Here is a 20498-nt window from a genome sequence, read left to right as displayed (position 1 = left end):
GCCCCAGGGCCCACCTGGAGAGCAGCATTTGGTCACCAATCCTAGGAATCCCTGAGAAATATTTTGGAGGAAAAGAAATAAAAGGAACTAAAATATTTTGAAAATAACATCTTCTACTCTCAACACTGACCTCGCATAAATCCACTTTCATCTCTGAATGGAGAAAGAGGAAAAGATATAAAGAGGGAAGAACTGAAGAGAAAAAGAGGCAATAACAAAGAGAGGTGTAATACAGAACATTGATGAAAGGTTCTGAAGTCAGATTGACTTGGGTTTGAATCCCAGCTCTGCAGCTTAACAAATCCGTGTTTAATTTTGCCAGTCTGCTTAATGATCATGAACCTTTGTTTTCTCATCTGTAAAAAAAGGGTTAATAATTCCCTCCTGGGGAGTTGTAAGGAATGAAAAACACCAAGTATGTGAAGCACTTAGTGTGCTGCCTGGCACAGAGGAGGTGGTGAATAAAAAGTAACTGAAGAAAAAGAGGGGATGGGGAGACTTTCAGAGAAAAAATCTCAAGGGTTCAAAGAACTGTCTAAACTCACTCAGAACATCCTCATTCTCTTATAATCCAACTGAAAATATTTCCCGATCACCTACTATATAAGTAGGCTGTGCTTCATTCAGAAATGAAGACGTCCTCATCTTCCTCCTCGTTCTCAAGGTGCAGCTCAAGAAACAGAAATCGCGCACAAGAAATATGTAAAAAAAACAAAACAAAACTAAATTGTACTAATAAGTTGTTGAATACTGGAGAAGAGGGCCAATGAGAACTGACTTGTGGGGGATAGTTCCGGGAAAGGGTGGTAGAGACATGAATGGATATTTAGAAGGAAAAGCATGTCAGATGAAGGAAAAAAAAACACGTCCCAGTTCGAGTTTTGCCACTGAATCCCCGGGGAGATAAGCACGGAGTTACGGAAGGGGCAGGCAAAAAGTATGGGAGCCATTTGGGACTTTGGAATCAAATATGAAAAATAAGGGAGAGAGGTCTGCCTGCATCTCTCTTGGATTTCCTGATGCCTTTTGAGGCCAAGTACATTCCTTTTCAGTTCTTGGTATTTCTTAGGAGGAAGCAAAATCACAGTTTTCTATTTCCTTAGATAGAGGCTGGCATCACCTTTCTTGATAACCAGGCTGCACAGGGCAAGGTTTACAAATGCGAGCTCAGCTGAGTCCATATCTCAGCTCTCCCACTTCCTAGCTCTGTGACTTCAGGTAAGCAAACTACCCTTCCAGGCTTCAGTTTCCTTATGTTAAAAGGGGGTAATTATGATACCCCTCTTGGAGACTGTTGAAAGGATAAGTGAATCAACACATTTAACAAATTCCTTAATTGAGAAGCACATAGAACAGTGCCTGGCACATAAGAACAAATCCACAAAAGTGACCTAATATCCTTGTTATTGTTATATCTATTACCTTTCATCTTGACTGCAAAACAGCCATAGAAAGCTCAAAGGATCATCTCACACACGACTGAGGAGGAGGTATCCATCTTGTAATCACGAGTTCTTCCAAAACTACCGCCAACAGTGAAACCCCCAATGCAAGACTCCCACAATTCAGTGTCACACAGGATTTGAGCTCATACCTGGCTTGATGAATGGCCTCCATCCACTCTTTACCATCCTGTTCCTCCTCACAGCGAAGCTCCAGTGGTTTCTGACCTTCGTGGCCAAAAAGAACGGTAAAGTAATACTGGAGAGAAAAACAAACAAGGTCGAGTTTTATTTTTCAAGAACGACATCATAACGACGTGGTATTTCCCTACAAAGCGTATATGTTTACAAAGTGCATGATATCATTATTTAAATCATATTTCAAAATGAAATATCACTTCCAGTCTAGGTGACAATGACTTTGCACCTAGAAGATACCATAGGTTCCATCTTAACCCTCCTCAGTAAGAGTTACCCACAGCACCTCATTAGATGCAGAAAAGGTTATTTGATCAAATTCTGCACAAATACAGGATTAAAAATCCTTGCAAGCCAGAAAGTAAAATTTTTAACCTGATAAATGATATCGACCAAAAATTCACTACAAACATTTTACCTAATGATGAACTATTACAAGCAACCCCTCTAAAATCAAAAGTAAGAAAAAGATGGCAATTATTACTACTTTTATTTACCAATTCTGTCTGAAGGGCAACATTGAAAAATAAAGGAAAAAGGTACAAGAAATGAAGAGCAAGGAAAAATATCAATTTTCACAGATGATATAATTGCCTAAAAATTCATTGAAAATTATTAGAATAAGAACATCGAGCCCAATTGTTGGTTATAAGATCAATAGACAAAAATTTATTTCACTTTGATATAATAGCAACAAACAGGAAAATTAATCTTGAAAACATAGCATTTGCAATAGCAAAGAAATATAAAAAAACTAATAAATCTAAGAAAATATGTTTATCACCTCTAAAAAGTAAATCTATAATCTCAATGTATTTCAATAAATAGGTCTGCTGTTGTTATGGAATAGGTTGCACGGGGGTGGGGGATGGGTAAATTGACAAACTAAATCTGAAGTCTGAGTCAGGGGCAGGAGAAGCTTTCACTTTAAACAAGTCTGCTTGAGACTGGATATATTCATTACCAAACTGAGACTGCCTGGGAAGGAAATGTGACTAGAGAACTTCTTATGATGAGAATGATCAGAAAATTCTCTGGGCCTGCCCAGACTTCATCCTGGGGAATGAAAAGAACCAGCCCCACAGAGCTGCCCTAAGAGGTAGAACCAAAAACAAATACACAGGTTTCTTTCTGTTGTCCCAACTTCTCATCCCACCCCAAAACTTCTGTGTATTTGATATAACAGTTACATACTCAAACAAATTAAAAACCTTCAGGACAATAACTTTGGAGATAAAATTTACCAAAAAAGCAAATTAACAGTTAAGAGACTAAAATCATCAGCCAATTGAGAACCCTGGTCATGCCTGTGATAATCCACTACACTTCCCCACAGGCAGTCCTGGGCCCCATAAATGACAAGCTATCTTTAGTTCTTAAGCCTCTAGTCCAGCCAGATTTGACTAAATGCTATGGACTAAAGGGAAATAACCTAATGAAAAGGCCACTGAGGAGGGGAAGAATTAAGTTTAGCACCATATTCAATAAAGGTCCATTTAAATTTGAGAAGAAACAAGTCAAAACGCAATAAAATAACAAATCGGTGTCTTAAAGGGTAATCCTATAAGTCAGGGGTCCCCAACCCCCAGGCCGTGGACCGGTACTGGTCCATGGCCTGTTAGGAACCGGGCTGCACAGCAGCAGGTGATCACCAGCGAGCTAGCAAAACTTCATCTGTATTTGCAGCTGCTCCCCAGCACTAGCATCACCACCTCAGCTTCACCTCAGATCATTAGGCATTAGATTCTCATAGGCGCACTGGTGCCTGGTGCCAAAAATGTTGGGGACCACTGCTATAAGTGATGGCATTTCAGCAGCTGCTGGCTACTATCCAAGCCCAAATGCTCAGTCCAGGAAGAGGAAACAATTAATGAACCAGCCCAACCTACTGAAAGACTGCAACCAGCACCTCAACAGCAGCTGCTGCTCAGGAACCCGACGAAAAGCTATCTTTAAAAGACAGCAAGGCAATTATATTAGCAGAGTACATCCAAAGGTTAACCACGTCTCAGGCATAACAATGATGGAAAGAATTTTGAGAAGTACATGTTACGTTTCCAGGATTTTAATTAACAAATTCAGCTCAACCACAAAAAATTAAACACTTCTTCTGCATGAACCTGAAAATCACTTATTTTTAGCCACTCATCAAAGTTGTCTTTGTATCTGCTGTCCTCATTCTGATATGAACACTGTATACTATGAATCCAGGTGTTGGACCTGGGGCTTTAGAGGTCTTCTTGGGGATCAAAAGTCGCAGCAGACACCCTTGATGGTACTCTGTGTCTATCAACCTATCCCACTGCAAGAATGAAGAGAAGTTCTAAAGTACTGGGTCATCGTGAAATGCGAGGAAGAATTAAGATAGAGTGACAGCCTTGTTTATATCTTTAAATTCAACATCTACAATGACAGTGATTTGTCTTCCTTTTCTCCCTAGATATTCTCACCTATTCCCAAATCTATTGCTCCAGGAAGATTCTCTCTCAGGTACCAGCCCCATATTTCTCCCATTAGATAGTATTTCGATCATGTCTAAAACTAAATTCACTACCCTCCGTCCCACCCCCTAATGCCCCTCCTTCTACCCCCTCCCCTAACAACTATTCTTCCTCCTCCTCTCTTCTGTGTCAAGTGCACCTTCATCCAACAGTTGCCCCAACTAGGAACCTCAAAGTCACCCTCAACATCTCCCTCTCATCAGCTCCACATTTGGTTTCACCAATGCTCCCTCCTAGAACTCTCTTCTGGTTTTTATTATCTCTCACCTAGACTTCTGTAACAGCTTTATCACAGCATGACAGGTATAACAACTTTGACTTACTGTCCAATTGAGTTTCCTTTATCTTATAGCTGGTCTTTCTCCCTCCCTGTATCCTGACTGTTACTGTAACCTAAAGTGGGAGGTTAATGGTCCCTCCTGAAGGAAGACAGGATGACCAAAAGAAGTCCCAGTGAGCTGGAAACACAAGAAGTGTACAGAGAAGTGGCCAATGTAGATAGAGAAAACAGAAGGAGGCAAAGAACCATATGGTACAGCTTCTCCCCACTCAGGGCAAAGGGTGAAGAGTTAAAAGGGTTTATGGCAAAGCCAAAAGCCTAGGATCTTCAGTATCACTTTCCCTTTGGGGATCTAGAGAATGTTACCCCACAGAATGTCCACTTGCTCCACCCCAAACCTCATGACAACATGGGGTGATGATCCCATGGGTGATGACCATATCATATAAATCAATAAAATTGGTGTTACAGCAGTTAGGTAAAGAAAGGGCCTAAGTTTTGAGTTCAGCTATCCAGAGCCTCTCTAGCATCTAAGTGGTGTGGACATTCTCGAGTGTACCGCGGAGGATTTGGGAGAAAGGACACCATCAGACCTCATGGGGCGGGGGCTATGCAGCCCAGCAAGGGCTAAGGTGGGACCACATAAGCAATAGAAAACCAGGTCCTGACCTGAAAGATAGTGCGGGCCACAAGTTACAGCAGCCACACGCTTCAGCAGCAGATGCCAACAGACGCCTGAGGCATAGCCAGAACAACACCAGACCATGGCTGGCACTAGCAAAGACAGCTCACCTCTGAAACACACACACACACACACACACACACACACACACACACACACACACACACACACACACACACACTCACACGCACGCACACGCACACACACGCACAAATCCTGAGGACATGTGAGCCCTGCTTCCTGAAGCACCATTTTAGTAAAATACAGAGGGAAGAATGAATTACCAAGAGACCTTTTACATTATCGAAGCAGACTGAGTTTACTACTCTCAGCTAAATGCAGTTTTCTTCGCTCCACTTACTAAGTGGAGAGAGGGGGTCTTAAGGAAAAGGCAAGTCAAACTTAGAAAAATAGTTTCTTTGCACATCTAAGTGTAGTGAGGATAAATCTGTGATCCTACCCTCCAGTCTTACCCAACTCCCTCCAGTCCAGACTAGGTGACCAGAGTTCTTTCTAAAAGATAAATCTGAGCTTTCGCTTCTGCTTACACACTCTCACTGGTATTTTCAAACTCTAAGAGCAAATTTTATACAGGCTGAAAACACCCTTCACAAACTAGCCTAATTTTCCATTTTTAATCTTGTTTCTTTCTGTTTCCTTGAATGCGAGCCGCACTCAAAGCACACTGACCTCTCACTCCCCGCAAGAAGACAAGCTCTTTTCAACCTCATGTTACCAACAGTACTGTCTGTGGAGTCGTCAGACCTGGGCGTGAGTCCTGACTCCTCCAAGTGGTAACTCAAGTTACATTTCTGATACCAAGTTTCCTCACGGGCAAAATGAAGACAGGGCAAAATGAAGACAATGATGCAAATCTTATGGGATTGAACTGGCTGACAGACAGTGCCCAGCATCGCATCCTGTAGGCACTTAGTGAAAGTTAATTCCACTCTCAGTGTATCTCTTTGTCTTGACATTCCTTCTTCATCCCCAGTCCATTCTCCACCTATAAATTTTTACCAAACTTGCATGACGATGTCCCTCCAAGAATATCTTTCCCTGGCAAAAAGGAGTCACTCTCTCTTCTGGATTTCAATAACCCCATGCACACTCTTCTCACATTGCCTTAGAGTTGTCCATGCATGCGTGCATGCGTCTCTCTTCCCTGCCAGCCTTGTCCTTTGACACACTTGATTCTAACACTGTGCCAGGCTCACACAAAGCCCTCAATAATGTTTGGTGAATAAATCCTCACGAGCAAAGAAATGTGAGTTGTGATTAACCTAATAAATTTGCTTTGAATAGCCACACGATGATCGGTTTCATGACTATATAATCACATTCAGGTAGGCACCCAGAAGAGGGTTAAACAAAGACCACTTAAGCTACCAAATATATACTCTTAGGTTAAGTTGAAAAACCAGAACATTATGATGATCTCACAAATCCCTAGAAAAACCACAACAGATACTGTAGGTTGGCAGATTCACCAAAGATTCTTATCTTTCACCTACAATGACCACAAAATGCAAGAAAGACAACACAATAAACAGATCTAGGATTGTAAATGTTTAGGGTCTTATTGTATCTATTGCAGCTTTATGTGAATTTTCATTTTTCAGTTTTCTGGTTTTTATTATAATGGGTTGGCTGCTGTTTATGCTATGTGCTTTTGCGAGAGAACAAATGTAACCCAATATGAGAACACAAGCTCACTTAAAACTCTGTCCTTAAATTTCTGCAAGTTAGAAACAAATTTACAGCTAACAATGGTAATTGCTAGTGGATGGTATTACAGGACCACTTCCACTTTCTCCATTTCTATCTTGTTTAAATCATTACAATAAACACATATTACTATATAGCCAACAAAAATATGTTCACTCTATTTTTAAGTTGTTTGAATCGTTCATAATAAATACATATAGCTATATAATCAACAATGAATATATTTATGCATTTTCAAACATACGTCCAGGTCTTTATAACACTACTTATATATGATGTTGTAAATGATGTTGGTCAAATAAGTGACGTTCGAGGGGAGATTAAAAACCACCATGGGTTTTCTTTAAAGTATATATCAGGAAAAAAAATGCTTTTTAAAATTACTGTGCCATACATATTATTATTTGGATTCTATGGCAGGGTTTTAAATTATTACATATGTTCTTAAAATTTTTCAGTTTTAGATTAAGAGAACTAAACCAATCCTTTCTGCAGCCATTGAGGCAGAAAATCATCTTCGAGTGCTCTTCCAGCACAGCCTCTGGGGGAGGGGTGGGTGATACCCAGGAACTCACCGAGGTCTTCTCTTCTCGGGTGGACAGATTTCTGACCTCACGTATCAGACACTAGCTAGCTAAAGAAACAGATGTCTTCTATACTGTTCCTGGCTCGGTGACTTACATACACAAGGCTAGTGATCACGATAATACAGCAGCCTGGGGTGGCAGTGCCTCTGCGACCACAGCAGGGCTCTAAAGACAGTGGAGCTCTCCATCCCCACCTGGGCCTTGGGGTGTGGCCTTCCTAGGCCCCAGGAATGTGAACAAACTTCAGTGGCCCAGAGCATATTTCTCCCCCAACATAGGTTACCATGACCATCCATCTCAATTAAAAGGAAGACTTTTATGTGGAGATGGATAAAAACCGTGGACAGCAATTCTCTAGTCCAGGTGCATTTCCAAAGTAATATTAAGTATGTAGTCATGTTATTCTTCCTATGAATCATTACCTCCTCTTTCTCTTTCTTTTCCTTTGTTCTCTTTTCTGTAACTGCTTGTAAAATGGAAAAGAAATACATTTTAAACATTCAATATGCTGATGAAACTGTTTTTTGTGCCTTTATATTAATTTTGATTCTGAGGAGTTCAGTGTCACCCAAACTGAAGACTGAGCTATCTTTAATATTCATGGGAATGTCAATTAATGTTTTGTTGGGACATGGCTGGCCCTCAGTAAGAGAAAAGTATCCCACCCCTGAGCCCTCAAGGCATAGACAGATCATTTTAAATCTGATTCACTGCCACTGTCCTGGCAGGGTATAAGAGAGATGAGAGAAGACAGACTGAAAATAATAGTAAGGTGTAAAGGGAGGAAGTACTTTGTTTCTTAATATCATTCCCTCCTCTTCTCTTCCTAACATTCTTACTCTTTTATGCTTCCTATCATTGAAATGTTGCTTGCAAGGGACTTCTCCGACCACTGCATCTGGCCACCATTGTGCCAGCTGGTGGAACACTAACTGAAGAAGAAAAGTCTCAAGCATTATACCCTTGACCCAGCTCCCGTGGTCTTTAGAAGAGAAAACATTCCACAATCCTGCTACAGTGACTGTTTTTATATACTGAGATCATTTCTTTACCATATCCTTCTCTCATGAGTACTTTTAGCTCCAAAGAAGAGTCTATGTAAATTAAAGGAGACATTTTACAACTACCCCATCTTTTCATATTATGGTTACATGTGGAAGCTCATTTTTTTGTTGTTAAAACATATGTCAAATCATCCAACAATCTCCTTCAGGCCTAAGGGAACAAAGATCTAAGATGCTGAAGGCTTTTCCCCTCCTCTATTGCTTCACTTCTTTTTCAACTCTAAGATTCAGAGGTCTTGCCATGAGCATATTTGCTTCAGTACCAGCCAATTTCATAGATTTATACCCAGCACCTGAGCAAGCAGTGTGATTCAGCAGACGGAACCCCAGGCTATCAGGTAGGACATCGGGATTCTCCTCCTGCTGCTGGGGACGCAGTGTGAATTCTGACAAGCTCCTTTTTGCATTCAGTTTGCTCTCTGGCCAACTGAAGACAAGTCCACCTCTCCTACTAACCCCCAAGGTGAAGATCAAATGCAATAATACACTTCAAAGTGCCTTGAAAAGCATTGTCAGGGGGGTGAAATTGCCAGATCTCACCTGAGAATCAGTCACCTTGAGTCTACCTAGGACCTTGAACTGATTCCAGATCTGCAAAACTGAGTAATTGGAGTGTTCTTTCTCCCCCCAACCACCTCCATGCCCACCCCCACTTTTCTCAGCTAAAAGTGTGTGGGAAAAGAAGAACAGGATGTATTAAAATTATAAACCAGCACATTAGGTGCTTGGTAATTAAGAAGGATGCATATTGTTTTTTCTTGTGATGGTTGTTTGTTGATTGTTTTGTTCTTGTTTACTTAAATTTATGGGCCTATTGTTGTAGATTTTTCTGTGGTTGTTTGATTAAAAGATTTCTAATTCTCTGAAAGGCTTAGAGAGGAGTTGCATTTTGAAGCTTCAATGGCATGCAAGAGATTGCTGAATGATTTGTCCCAACAAAATCCAATAGACTTTATAATTGAAACTATGAATAAAGCAATGCATTAACATACATAAAATCCACAGTGTTATAATATCAGCTTTTAAGAATTGGCTCAGATATATCCTTCTATTAAGCATGTTTTTTTTTTAATTCAGCAAGAAGTTAATTTAGAATCCAGCTGACAGAGTAAGATATTAACTGCCTCCTGCTGTGGTTTTCTACCACGACAGGAAAAATATATTGTGTCTGGCTTCCAAATTTCACAAAGAACTGAGATTAAACTGTGCTCATTAGAGAATGACAAGGACAAGGGTCAGAAAACTTGTGGTTTTAAGAAGGGCTAACAGAACTTAATATATTGGGTTGTTCTTCAAATCTGAGAAGTTATCAAAAAAACTGAAACAGAGAAACTTTCTTTGACCAAGAAATCTGAGTTCCCATAAATCACCAGACATATTGAAGTTTATGAAAAGGGTAGCATGAAGCATAGTGACTCAAGTCATCACCCCTGTCGTGCAGGAAAAGGCAACAATTCCTTTCCATGTTTTGTTAAATTCTCACACAAGTTCCTGTCTTTCTCTTGTATTACCACTCCAGACAGGGATGGATGTTGTTGAAGATAACATCTGACCTATGTGATTGGCTTCACCCCACCTCCCCTCCAACCCTCCCATTTACTTATTGTTTAGAAATAGACATCTAATTCTGGTCAGCCCTTCAGAGCCATTGATTGAGCACACTTATGAATTCAGTCATCACTGTCACAGCCTTCTCTTATAGCAAGGCGACTAAACTTGACCACAACTTCAATGTCCAGTCTATCCTGGCCTCTCCTGAACTAATCTGGAACCTCTAACTTCACTGGTTCTAAAGGATGAAACCTCCAAAATCTTTTTACTTCATGCCATTTCACCACTTTCGAATTTTAACCATTGGTTTTATTTATTTACCAACCATATTCTTATTTTTGCAATAAGTCTGTACGATGAAAATGTACGCTGTTAACACCCAGGGCAATTAGTACTACTTAACAAAGAAAATACTTTTACACAGAGACTTGAGCAAGTGTTAAGAGTTCCTCTGCTGCTACTAGCAATCTTGAGGTGCTCTGTCACAAAAATGACAGAAAGACTTCTTTGAAATGTTGTTTCATGTTTTACATTTTACTCGGCAACAATTATTAGCACTTAAACTCATTGAGCTAACCTCAAAGATGAAAACCTTAATAATGATGATCAAATTATCATATATATTTATCCAAAAGGGCATATGCTCATGAAGCAAAAACTGGATAACATAAAAAGATTAACTAATGTACTTAATATATAATAAAGTTTTCTAAATCAGTAAGAAAAAGACACTATCCTAATAGGAATGTTAGAAAAGGAATAGAATATTCACATGCTCGCACACGAAAACAAAAAACATGGCACAAACACATGAAAATATGAACAAGCAATGCATGTTTGTACGTAAAGACCATTTTTCAAATTGCAGTTTTTAAAAATAATAAAATCCAGAGTTGGAAAATGTAATGTGCTGATTGAAATAAAGACAATTACAATTTTGGTAGAGATGACAGGCAATTTGTATCACAGATTTTAAAATAATCCCGTTTCTATATAGGAATCTATATCAATGAAATAATTAGAAATATATACAAAAATTTACATCCACGACTGTTTGCAGCATCATTAACAATAACAATAATGTCCAATGATGGGGACAAGTTAAATAAATTATAGGACATTTGAACTGAAACATTCTGAGCAATTAAATTGTTGATCATATGGGGCTATGGGAACTGATACAACACACTGGTGAAAGAACATCGTTAAAATCGACTTAGAAGCATTGTTGACAACATCTATTACAATTTTAAATGAGTTTTTCTGGTTCCAGTACTGGCAGAGTAGCTTTTATCAACCTAATCCTCCAGCACAGAACAATTTTAAATTTGGAATAACATAAACTACATAAATATATTTGGGATAATATACATATATAACACAGATAACACAAAATATATCACAAAAAATATATATGTACACACATATATATCACATAAATATATTTGGGATAACATAAATAATTGTTTGACAACAAAATTTAAGAGAGGATTTTATTCTTGAAAGAAGAGAACTACACTACATGAGATTCACGTCTATATAGCTTTTGCATGAGGGCACACCACACTCCAAATGATACAGAGCAGCTATAAATCCAGCAGAAAGTCGCATTTTTACTGACTTGAGGAGTAAGAGGATAGAAATGAGAAGTCCAGAACTACAGAAATTAAGGGAGAAAACATGAGAAAAAGGAGGAACTACAGGGGAGATGTCTCAAAATCTGCATTAAAAACTTTTCCCAAATCCTTAGCTGGCCCCATACAGCCATACTGAGTGATAACAGGGTACTAGTATAACAGTGGTTAACAGTGGTGGATGCCACGGAGGCAAAGGGTAAACACTGTGTGTCAGTGTCCTGCCTCAGACTGAAATGGCTGGACCTTGATACTACCGTCTCACTCAGTCACTGAATGTGGGCTGCCTCAGGGAGGACATAACCTTGGACAAGGTAGCTCTCTCCAGCTGCAGTAGACTTAGCTAAGGGCTGCCTGCTGACCACACTCTAAAGCTGGGCAGCAACCCCTTCTTTAAAGTGGGGTTTGGTTGGTACACCTCCATGTCTAGCAAAATCCCAAAGGTCCACTCACAGATGAATAGAAAAACAATGTGTAGTATATGAACATAATGGAAAACGATTCAGCAAGGAAAAAATAACTATAGATACATACATCGACATGGATGAATTGTCCCATAAATTATTAATAATTACACAGGAAAAAAATAACTTTTAGTGGGGAACTCTGGTAGACACCAACATAACCAAGTGAACAAGGTAAAGAAAAACTATGACTTCATACATAAAGAAACAGAGATAGGGAGAAGTGAGGGAAGGAGGGAGAAAGGCGGAGGGGATAGAAAGGGGAGAGGGAGAGGGAAAGTAAACGGGGCCAAATGTTCATAATTAGAGAATCTGGGTAACAGACATACAGGAGTTCTCTGCACTACTCTTCCAATTTTACTAAAGTTTAAAATAATAACAAATTTAAAGTTTTTTAAAGGTTAGGTTGCTAGAAAACAAATTCACAGTCATCTCTCCAGGTATCTGTGTACCTCCTGTAAAAGTTCAGATCACCTGTAACAGTGTTCTACTTTTATATATATGACATGGAAAGAGGTTAATATTATGTCAGCAAATCAAAAATGCAAGATTTGGGAGCATTAGGGATAAGAAAACTAACATTACCCTAAAAGAAAATAGATATATGTAACATCTATTTATATTGAATGTATATATTTGTAAATGGATAAAGAAATATACTGAAAACACATACTAAGTAAATATAAAATCAAACCCTATCATCGAGTAATTCTACTTCCTAGAAAAACACTCGTGTACTCAAAGAGCACATACAGGATGTTCGTTACAATATTGTTGTAATAGCAAAAAAAAAAAAAATGACAACAATCTAAATATCTATCATTTAAAAAAACTGCGAAATACACTACAGCATATCATGAATAAGTAGTTTGAAAGAATGGGTAACATTTATGAAAAAGTATTAATAAAAATAAGTGGAAGGAAACACACCAAAATGTTAAGAGTAGTTACCTGAGTAATTATCTTCTTATTCATACATTTCATGCACTTTGCAGATTAGCCATAATAAGTATTTACATTTCAAAGACATAAATATAAATAATCTTTACGTGTGGTAAAGATGTGAAAAATACTCACATCCTATTGCCCTGCTTTAAAACAAATATGCTGAAGCGTGGCAATGTGAAAAAGAGGGCTATTTGGTATGCATTTATTTATAAATAGAAAAACATACAATGAATTGCTGGAAACATCTATGTAAATAAAAAGACTTGGGAGCACATCTGGTGGACATGCCTGGCTATTAAATACCACAGGAGCAGGATTAGAATGGGAGTTTAAAATGTTGCCTGAATGTGAACTATAAGTGATGGTTTTGCTGGGCCTCTTTCCCTAAAAAGATGTTTAATGTTAAAAATACATTTTCACCTGCTTTGCTGATAGCTAAACGTTTATAGCTCTCAGACATTTCAATGAAAATTACAGTCAAATCTTCAACAATCAGAACGGCTAAGAATATCAAACTTCAGCGCTGGAAAAGAACATTGACACATGCACACATGCATTACCTAGAGCTTTATATTTTTGCTATTTCTCCAAAAATTCTCAAAAAGCTAAACCTGTCTCAAATTCTCCAAAAGAATGTGTCTTTCATTTAGCTTATGCCACACTCTTTTTTTGTCTTTGAGGAATACATAACAAAAAATTTAGTTGGTGACTTATGCATTTGATTTTTTTATTGTGAAAATACAAACCAAACACATTCGTTTTTGTCTACCAGCTAAGCATATTACTCTTTATGAAAAAATTTATTTTTTGGCATATCATATAAATTTAGAGAGGCAAAATTAGAGAGGGAAATTTATCCATAATCCCAACATCATCCAAAGATAAGCACAGTTAAATTTTGATGTATGTAAATCCAGTCTATTTTCTAAAGCCATTTTAATATAGGTGAGCTCATGCTGTACATGAGGTGTTATTCCAGTGTTTTTCAAGTCACATGATAACCTAAGTATTTTTTCGTGTTACTTAAAATGTGCTAAATATTTATAAAGCCTGTATAACATTGCACAGAGAGGATATACCTCCATTTACTTAAATTTATGCGCCTATTGTTGAAACATTTAGTAGGTCTTCAATTATTCCTCATAACATCTTGTACATACAATTTTTTATTTTGAATTTTGAGTTAGGCCATTGGTTGAACTCTCAAGAGTGGGCACAAGTTATGAATAGTTTGTTCTTCTAAACTTGTTTTTAGAGCTTCTTTAGGGATCTTTGCTCCACGTGTCTGCCAAGGCTGATTTGAGGCTGAATCTGACAGGCATGATAATTAGTTATTGAACAACACTCACGCCACATTTCAGCAACTGCGTGGCCCCGTATGTGATACCATAACTGGAAATTCTAAGCAATTGATCAGCCCCTATCTTCCAGGATCTTACACTCTCTGGAGAGCTTCTTTAACCCAGACAGCACATCTATGTGTCTGAATGTGATAATAATAATGACATATGCCAGGCATTGTATTAAGATTCCTCCTGCATTTCTTTCCTTAATTCTCACAATGGCCCACATGATTTATTCCCATTTTACAGATGAAGAAATGGCTTTAAAGTGGTATGACAGTCATCCCCAGTCCCCCAGGACATGTGCCCTATAAGCTATATGCCCAGGAGTACTCATACTCATCCATCCATACTCTGTTCCTTAAGCTCTGTTGTGAAGCTTTGTATGTGGCAAAGATAATCAGGTTATAAAGTCCAAAACCCAGGACTCTGACAAAGAAGTCTACTTGCTGAGCCAACCTACCAGAAAAGGATGGACCACATAGAAAGGAAGAAATAGATGGGCTGCAACCAACAAATAATAAGTATATCCAGAAAATAAATCTCCAAAGATCATCAAGTCTACACAGTTCTATTCTGCCCCTGAATTTTTTAGGGCCCCTATCCGCTATCCTAACCATTTCTATCCTCATTTCTAATCTTTACATCAACAGTCTAAGAGATAGGAGATGCTACAAAAGGAAAGGAGGGAGGGAGAGAAAAAGAGAAAAAAGAAGGGAGAAAAAATCCATTAAATATTTATCAACTACCTTATTTTAAAAAGTGTTATATGTAATATGTATATAATGCATGGCATGCTAGATGATAGATAGATAGACACATAGATAGATTACTCTCTGGTCTTAAGGACATTATAATTTAGCTAAAGAGCTAAATCAAGAACTCACAAAGCAATTAAATCACAATGTAAGATTAAATAACAGTGCAAGGTGTGTCAAAGTGATAAAATAAGCTATGTAAAAATAGTAACCATCATTCTTTTTTTCAGATTATTACACATTTGAAATAGTTTGTCCTATATATTAGACCACACATCCTGATTTCGGCCTATTAGAAAATGTTTACTATAGATAAAGACAATACATGCTATAGGAGATCATTGCACAGACAAATCGAAATACACTTGAGTTCTCCCTAAAGCTAAATCTCGAAGGACGGAAGCATCCAGATAACGGTCCAGAATACGGAAAGAAGAAGTGTGAACAGACCGGTGACTATGAGACAGAGGTCTCTTGCTAGATGGATGGTACGAAGAAGTTCAGGGACTTTAGAACTTCTTCATTACTGCCCTTGCCAAGGGATACGGACACTTCTGTTGCTCTTCCCACTCACATCTCCATTCCCTATTCATGCTCTCCCAAATGAGGAGCCACATCTGATCTGCTTGCTCAGTGAACTGGCTTGGTTCAGTGAATTAATTGGTTTCCCCTGTGAGTGTGTCATTGCTTTGAAGAACAACGTGCTGATTCCTGAGAGACCACTATACAACGAAGCAGGTCCTTCTTCCCTGGGGACAGAGGGTCCACTCTTTCCTGAGACCTTTCCCAGGCTGGACCCTGATGCTGAAGTATCCCTTTCCCACTGCTACCAAGTGCCTTTAGAGATGCATCTCTCAGGTGCACCTGCAGTTAGGTGAACGAAGCTAGAAGTCATCATGGAGCAGCAGCTGATCCTAACGATTGACTATGCTGGTCCTAAGGCCAGCCTACTTGGGTTCAAGTCCCATTAATGTTCTTTATGAACTTACATATCATCTTTGAGCAAGTTGCTTAATTTTTCTGTGCTTCAGTTTTCTCATTGAAAAATGTGGGTAACTGTCATACCTACCTCACAGTTATTGTGAGCATTACATGCATTCTTACAAGTAAAAGACTTATGTGTATGTATGTGGAGGCATTTTCACACATTTCAGTTTTCCTACCTCTTTATTTGCAAGGCCCGAGTACACAGGTTCAAAGCCCCAGACTCAAGGGAAATAGGAAGCTCATTTTTCAATGTCAAGCTCAAGCCACAATGTCCCACATGGTCGAGGGGTGAGGTGTCTCCAGATTAAGAAATTAGCCTTCGTTTCTCATTTGATTAAATATTCCTCTGTACATGGTTCATTGAAGAGAGTCCTCGAGGAGAAAGGAACCCAAATCACGGATGACTCGATTCATATATCTGGTTTTAAAGAGTCACAGACATAATTTAAAAATAAAATAAATTTTAGTTTATAGGCAATAGTGATTTATTATATTTTATTGAGCTGGAACCATAAGCTAATGAAAATTGTGTTTTACAAGGATTAACCTGGCAAGAAATCTCTGTATTCATTCAAACCAAGGTAAAAAAAAAAAAAAAAAAAAAAAATCTAGCACTCATGATTTTTTTCACATTTTCTATCCAGATTTTTAAGGATTGCATGTAGTATAGAATTTCATCAAAGCAAAAAATGTGACTTTGATCACTTTAATCCCAGTGCCTGCCAGGGCCTGACACATAGTAGGTGTTCCATAATGTTGGTTGAATAAATACTAAACAATATTTACTATAACCAAAAGGACTACCATGAGAAAGTTGAGTTTGGTGGCATGAGCTAAAAAGAAATAGGGAAAAAAAGTGAAGGAGTATGTGCTCAGCTAACTCCCACTGCAATAGGAAGGGATGGTGTCCTGGGGACCATCATACCGGAGCTCTCTGAAAGCACCTGGTGGCAGCCGGGAGGGGATGATTCAGCCTCAGAGCCCAGCTCGGGAAAGGTCTCAGGAAGAAGTGGACCCTCCATTCCCCTCCATCCACTTCCTTATCTCCGCCCAGGGAAGAAGGGCCTGCTTTGCTGTATAGAGTGGTCTCTCAGATATCAGAAAGTGTCAATTTAAATTCTCAAGCTGTTTAGATTGAAACCAGCAAGTAGGCAAAATGAAACTCAAGTTTACCCTTCCTTCCAACACAGGAAAGAATCCTGGGAACGTGTTTTCTGGGAAAGCTTGGTCAATTTGAAACCACAATCAGAAACTTTCTGAACAAATTACATGGTGAAAAAGAATAAGTGCATGATTTTGATGGCATTTAAAACAGTCAAAATACAAGAGGAAGAAACGGATTAGCTGCTCCATGGTATGAAACTACTGATTTTAACTCGTCATCCCTGTCTACTGTGTACAAATCTTTCTAACTGAAACACCCTCTTGGAAACACCTTTACACTTTCAAAACTATCGTGGCTTTCTCAAAGCCATTTAAATCAAAAGACTTTCCACTTTGAAAGGTCCTTCAATCAGAATAAGAAGCATCAAAGTGAAATCAAGATGAGTCTGAAGGGCAATCAAAACAGAATCCTAACAGAAAACTGTGAACTGAGTATGACTACAGCTCAATAAACAACAAAACAACCTAAAGTGGAAAAAAAACAGACAAGAAATGCACCAAAATGTTAAAGTAGATTTCTTTTGGTAACACATATTTGAGTAATTTTGTTTTTACATTTATGTGATTTTTTTTAAGTAGTATTTCTTTATTTTCATTAAAAAAACAGACAAACATTTAACTTACTAAATACATATTTAAAGTCCAAGTTGTTTTCAAACTAGGAAACAAAAAACAGCATCTAGGAACTTGAGTGGGGTGTGGTCTGTTATTTAGACCTCACTGGAAATATTTTCCTTCACATTTGGAAAGCCTTTTATTATCACTCAGGAACATTTTTTAACTTGGAAGAGACCTTAAAGATTGTCTGATAAAAACTACCTCATTCTACAGCAAAGCTGTTTTTTGTTTCATTCTACAGCAAAGCTGTTTTTTGTTTCCTAGTTTGAAAACAACATTGAATTTCCTAATGCAAGGCCAGCCATGAGCAGACCTGGAACTCTGACCCACAATTCACACTGAGCCTGTATCATCAAGGAAAGCATCCCTTCCGTTTTCCAAATAGAAAGAAAAAAGCACTGCAAAATACAATGTCTCTCTGTCCTAGGTATATAGCCAAGAGAAATAAAAACATATGTCACATAAGAACTTGTCCATTAATGTGTACAGCAGCATTATTCATAACAGCCAAAAAGTGGAGATGACCCAAATATCTATCAATTGATGAAGAGATAAGCAAATGTCATATATCTATTAAATGGAATATTATTCAGTCATAAAAAGGAATGAAGTACTGACACATGCTATAACATGGATAAGCCTTGAAAACATTATACTAAGTGAAAGAACCCAGTCACAAAAGACTACTATTATATTATTCCATTAATTAAAATTTCCAGAACAGGCAAATCCACAGAGACAGAAAGTAGATTAGTGGTTGCCTAGGGCTGGGGGAGGTTGGGGAAATTAGGTGGTGATAGCTAAGGGATGAGAGGCTTCCTTTTCGAAATAATAAAAATGTTCTAAAATTCACTGTAGTGATAAACGCAGCTGAAAAAATCAGCATGCACTGCACTTCTGTTTTAAGTCAAGAACAACACCGATAATGTAACGCTGAGGAGAAAACAATCATCTACATAGATTACGATTTCAATCAGGGTATTTATACCTTTTCCATATTTGCTGCACTGCTATTGGTTACATTGCCCAGACTCTGGGACTCCTGCCTCTGTCTGTTAAGATGGCAAATTCTCCAGTACCATTTCAACTGATGAAATGACCAGTTTTAAATAGTTGAGTGTACCATCTCATGGAAGAAGTCAGGTCAAGAGAGACACCTGATTTAAAGAATGGTACATTATTAAGACATAAGAAACGAATCTGCTTCAAATGACTGGACCAAGTAATTAGATGTCTGGTAGTCCTCACGCATAAGCTAGTTGGTGGAATGCTGCTACTGGACATGCAGCCTCATGGCCTAACACCGCAACCAAAACAGCCTCTTAGCAAACCCCACTTCTCACCCACAGACAGTCCACAATTCACTGGTAGATAAATACCACTCTGTAATCAGTAGATGGATCACTGCCCAGAAACAAAAAGGCATGCAACAAGTAGTGGGCCACACCCTATCGCCTTTCAAATCAAGGAGGAGAACTATAATCAAAGTGCATCCAAAACTCAGTAGCTGAGCATTATTCCACCCCCACCCCCGTTTAATAACAGGAAACTGCTTATTGTGTTTTGAGTTCAGAAACACGTGAGAACTTTATTCTGGCTACAGGCCTCAAATCATTCCAGAGTACCTTAACTGCTCGTAGGCTCTGACCAGGCCTGCCTGCCAACATTAACACAGACACAAGGAACATAAGTCAACTCCCCAATTCTAGGCTCACCAACAGCTCTGCTGCAGATACCCTGCTTTCAGCCCACGATCTTAAACAGGAGGGTGGGGCTGTGGATGACTGACTGAATGCCCTTGTTAGTAACATTGATAAAAAGACAAATGAGCATCTCTTTAGGCAAAGCCCCATAATTGCTATCTCTAGGACTCTCATCAAAGACATAACACAATGATAAACACATCAGAAGGTCAGGCTCAACACAGCTGGGAGAGGAAAATATAGGCTTCTTCTTCCTAAAATAACTCAAAGCAAAGGTAGACATTCTGTCTCTGTAGGTCTATAGTTGAGCCTCAGCACTGATCCAGTGTTACATAGATTTCTATTCTGATCCCTGAAATCAAAACAAATTGTTTTTATATAATTTTATTTGTCATTTGTACTTCAATAAAGCTGAAAACTTGTTTTTGTGAATAAACTTTAAAGTCCAAACCAACTTGCTTTTCCTTTATTAAAAATAGCTGATTCTCTGTGATATTAAAAAAAAATTAAGATAGCCTCTCTCGTCTGGCAAATAATCATTACTTTGACTGAATTCATGTCTCCCAGACAAAGGAGTTCAAGAGACTCTTTGGTTGTAGACATCCAAGAAGCATTTTTTCCATAAGTAGCTCAATGACCAAAGCCAGTTCTGCCGTTCTGCTTGCCAAACCTGTCATAAGTGCAATATAATGCTGACATTTCATTGTCAAGGAAAATGATAATCTTATTATCAAAAATTCCATTTCTCTGTCCAGTGAGATAACATATTACAATATCCTGAAAAATGATGGCTTAATTTCAAAATTTCCAGATCTACACAATATACACTTTTATTTATATGATCTT

General features: G+C 38.4%; 1 protein-coding gene across 1 annotated transcript in view; it reads right to left on the bottom strand.

Annotated features, from left to right (window-relative positions):
* The window catches only part of RASGRF2 (Ras protein specific guanine nucleotide releasing factor 2), a 206815-nt gene that overhangs the window by 142414 nt on the left and 43903 nt on the right, over positions 1-20498 (bottom strand). The window contains exon 2 of the mRNA XM_011377581.1: positions 1595-1701. Coding sequence (XP_011375883.1) covers positions 1595-1701 — 107 coding nt within the window. The remainder of the gene's footprint in view (positions 1-1594; positions 1702-20498) is intronic.

This window comes from Pteropus vampyrus, unplaced genomic scaffold (assembly GCF_000151845.1).
Source record: "Pteropus vampyrus isolate Shadow unplaced genomic scaffold, Pvam_2.0 Scaffold11, whole genome shotgun sequence".
NCBI classification, from domain to species: domain Eukaryota; kingdom Metazoa; phylum Chordata; class Mammalia; order Chiroptera; family Pteropodidae; genus Pteropus; species Pteropus vampyrus.
Note: the sequence above shows the minus strand (reverse complement) of the source record. Positions and strands in the feature narration are given on the sequence as shown.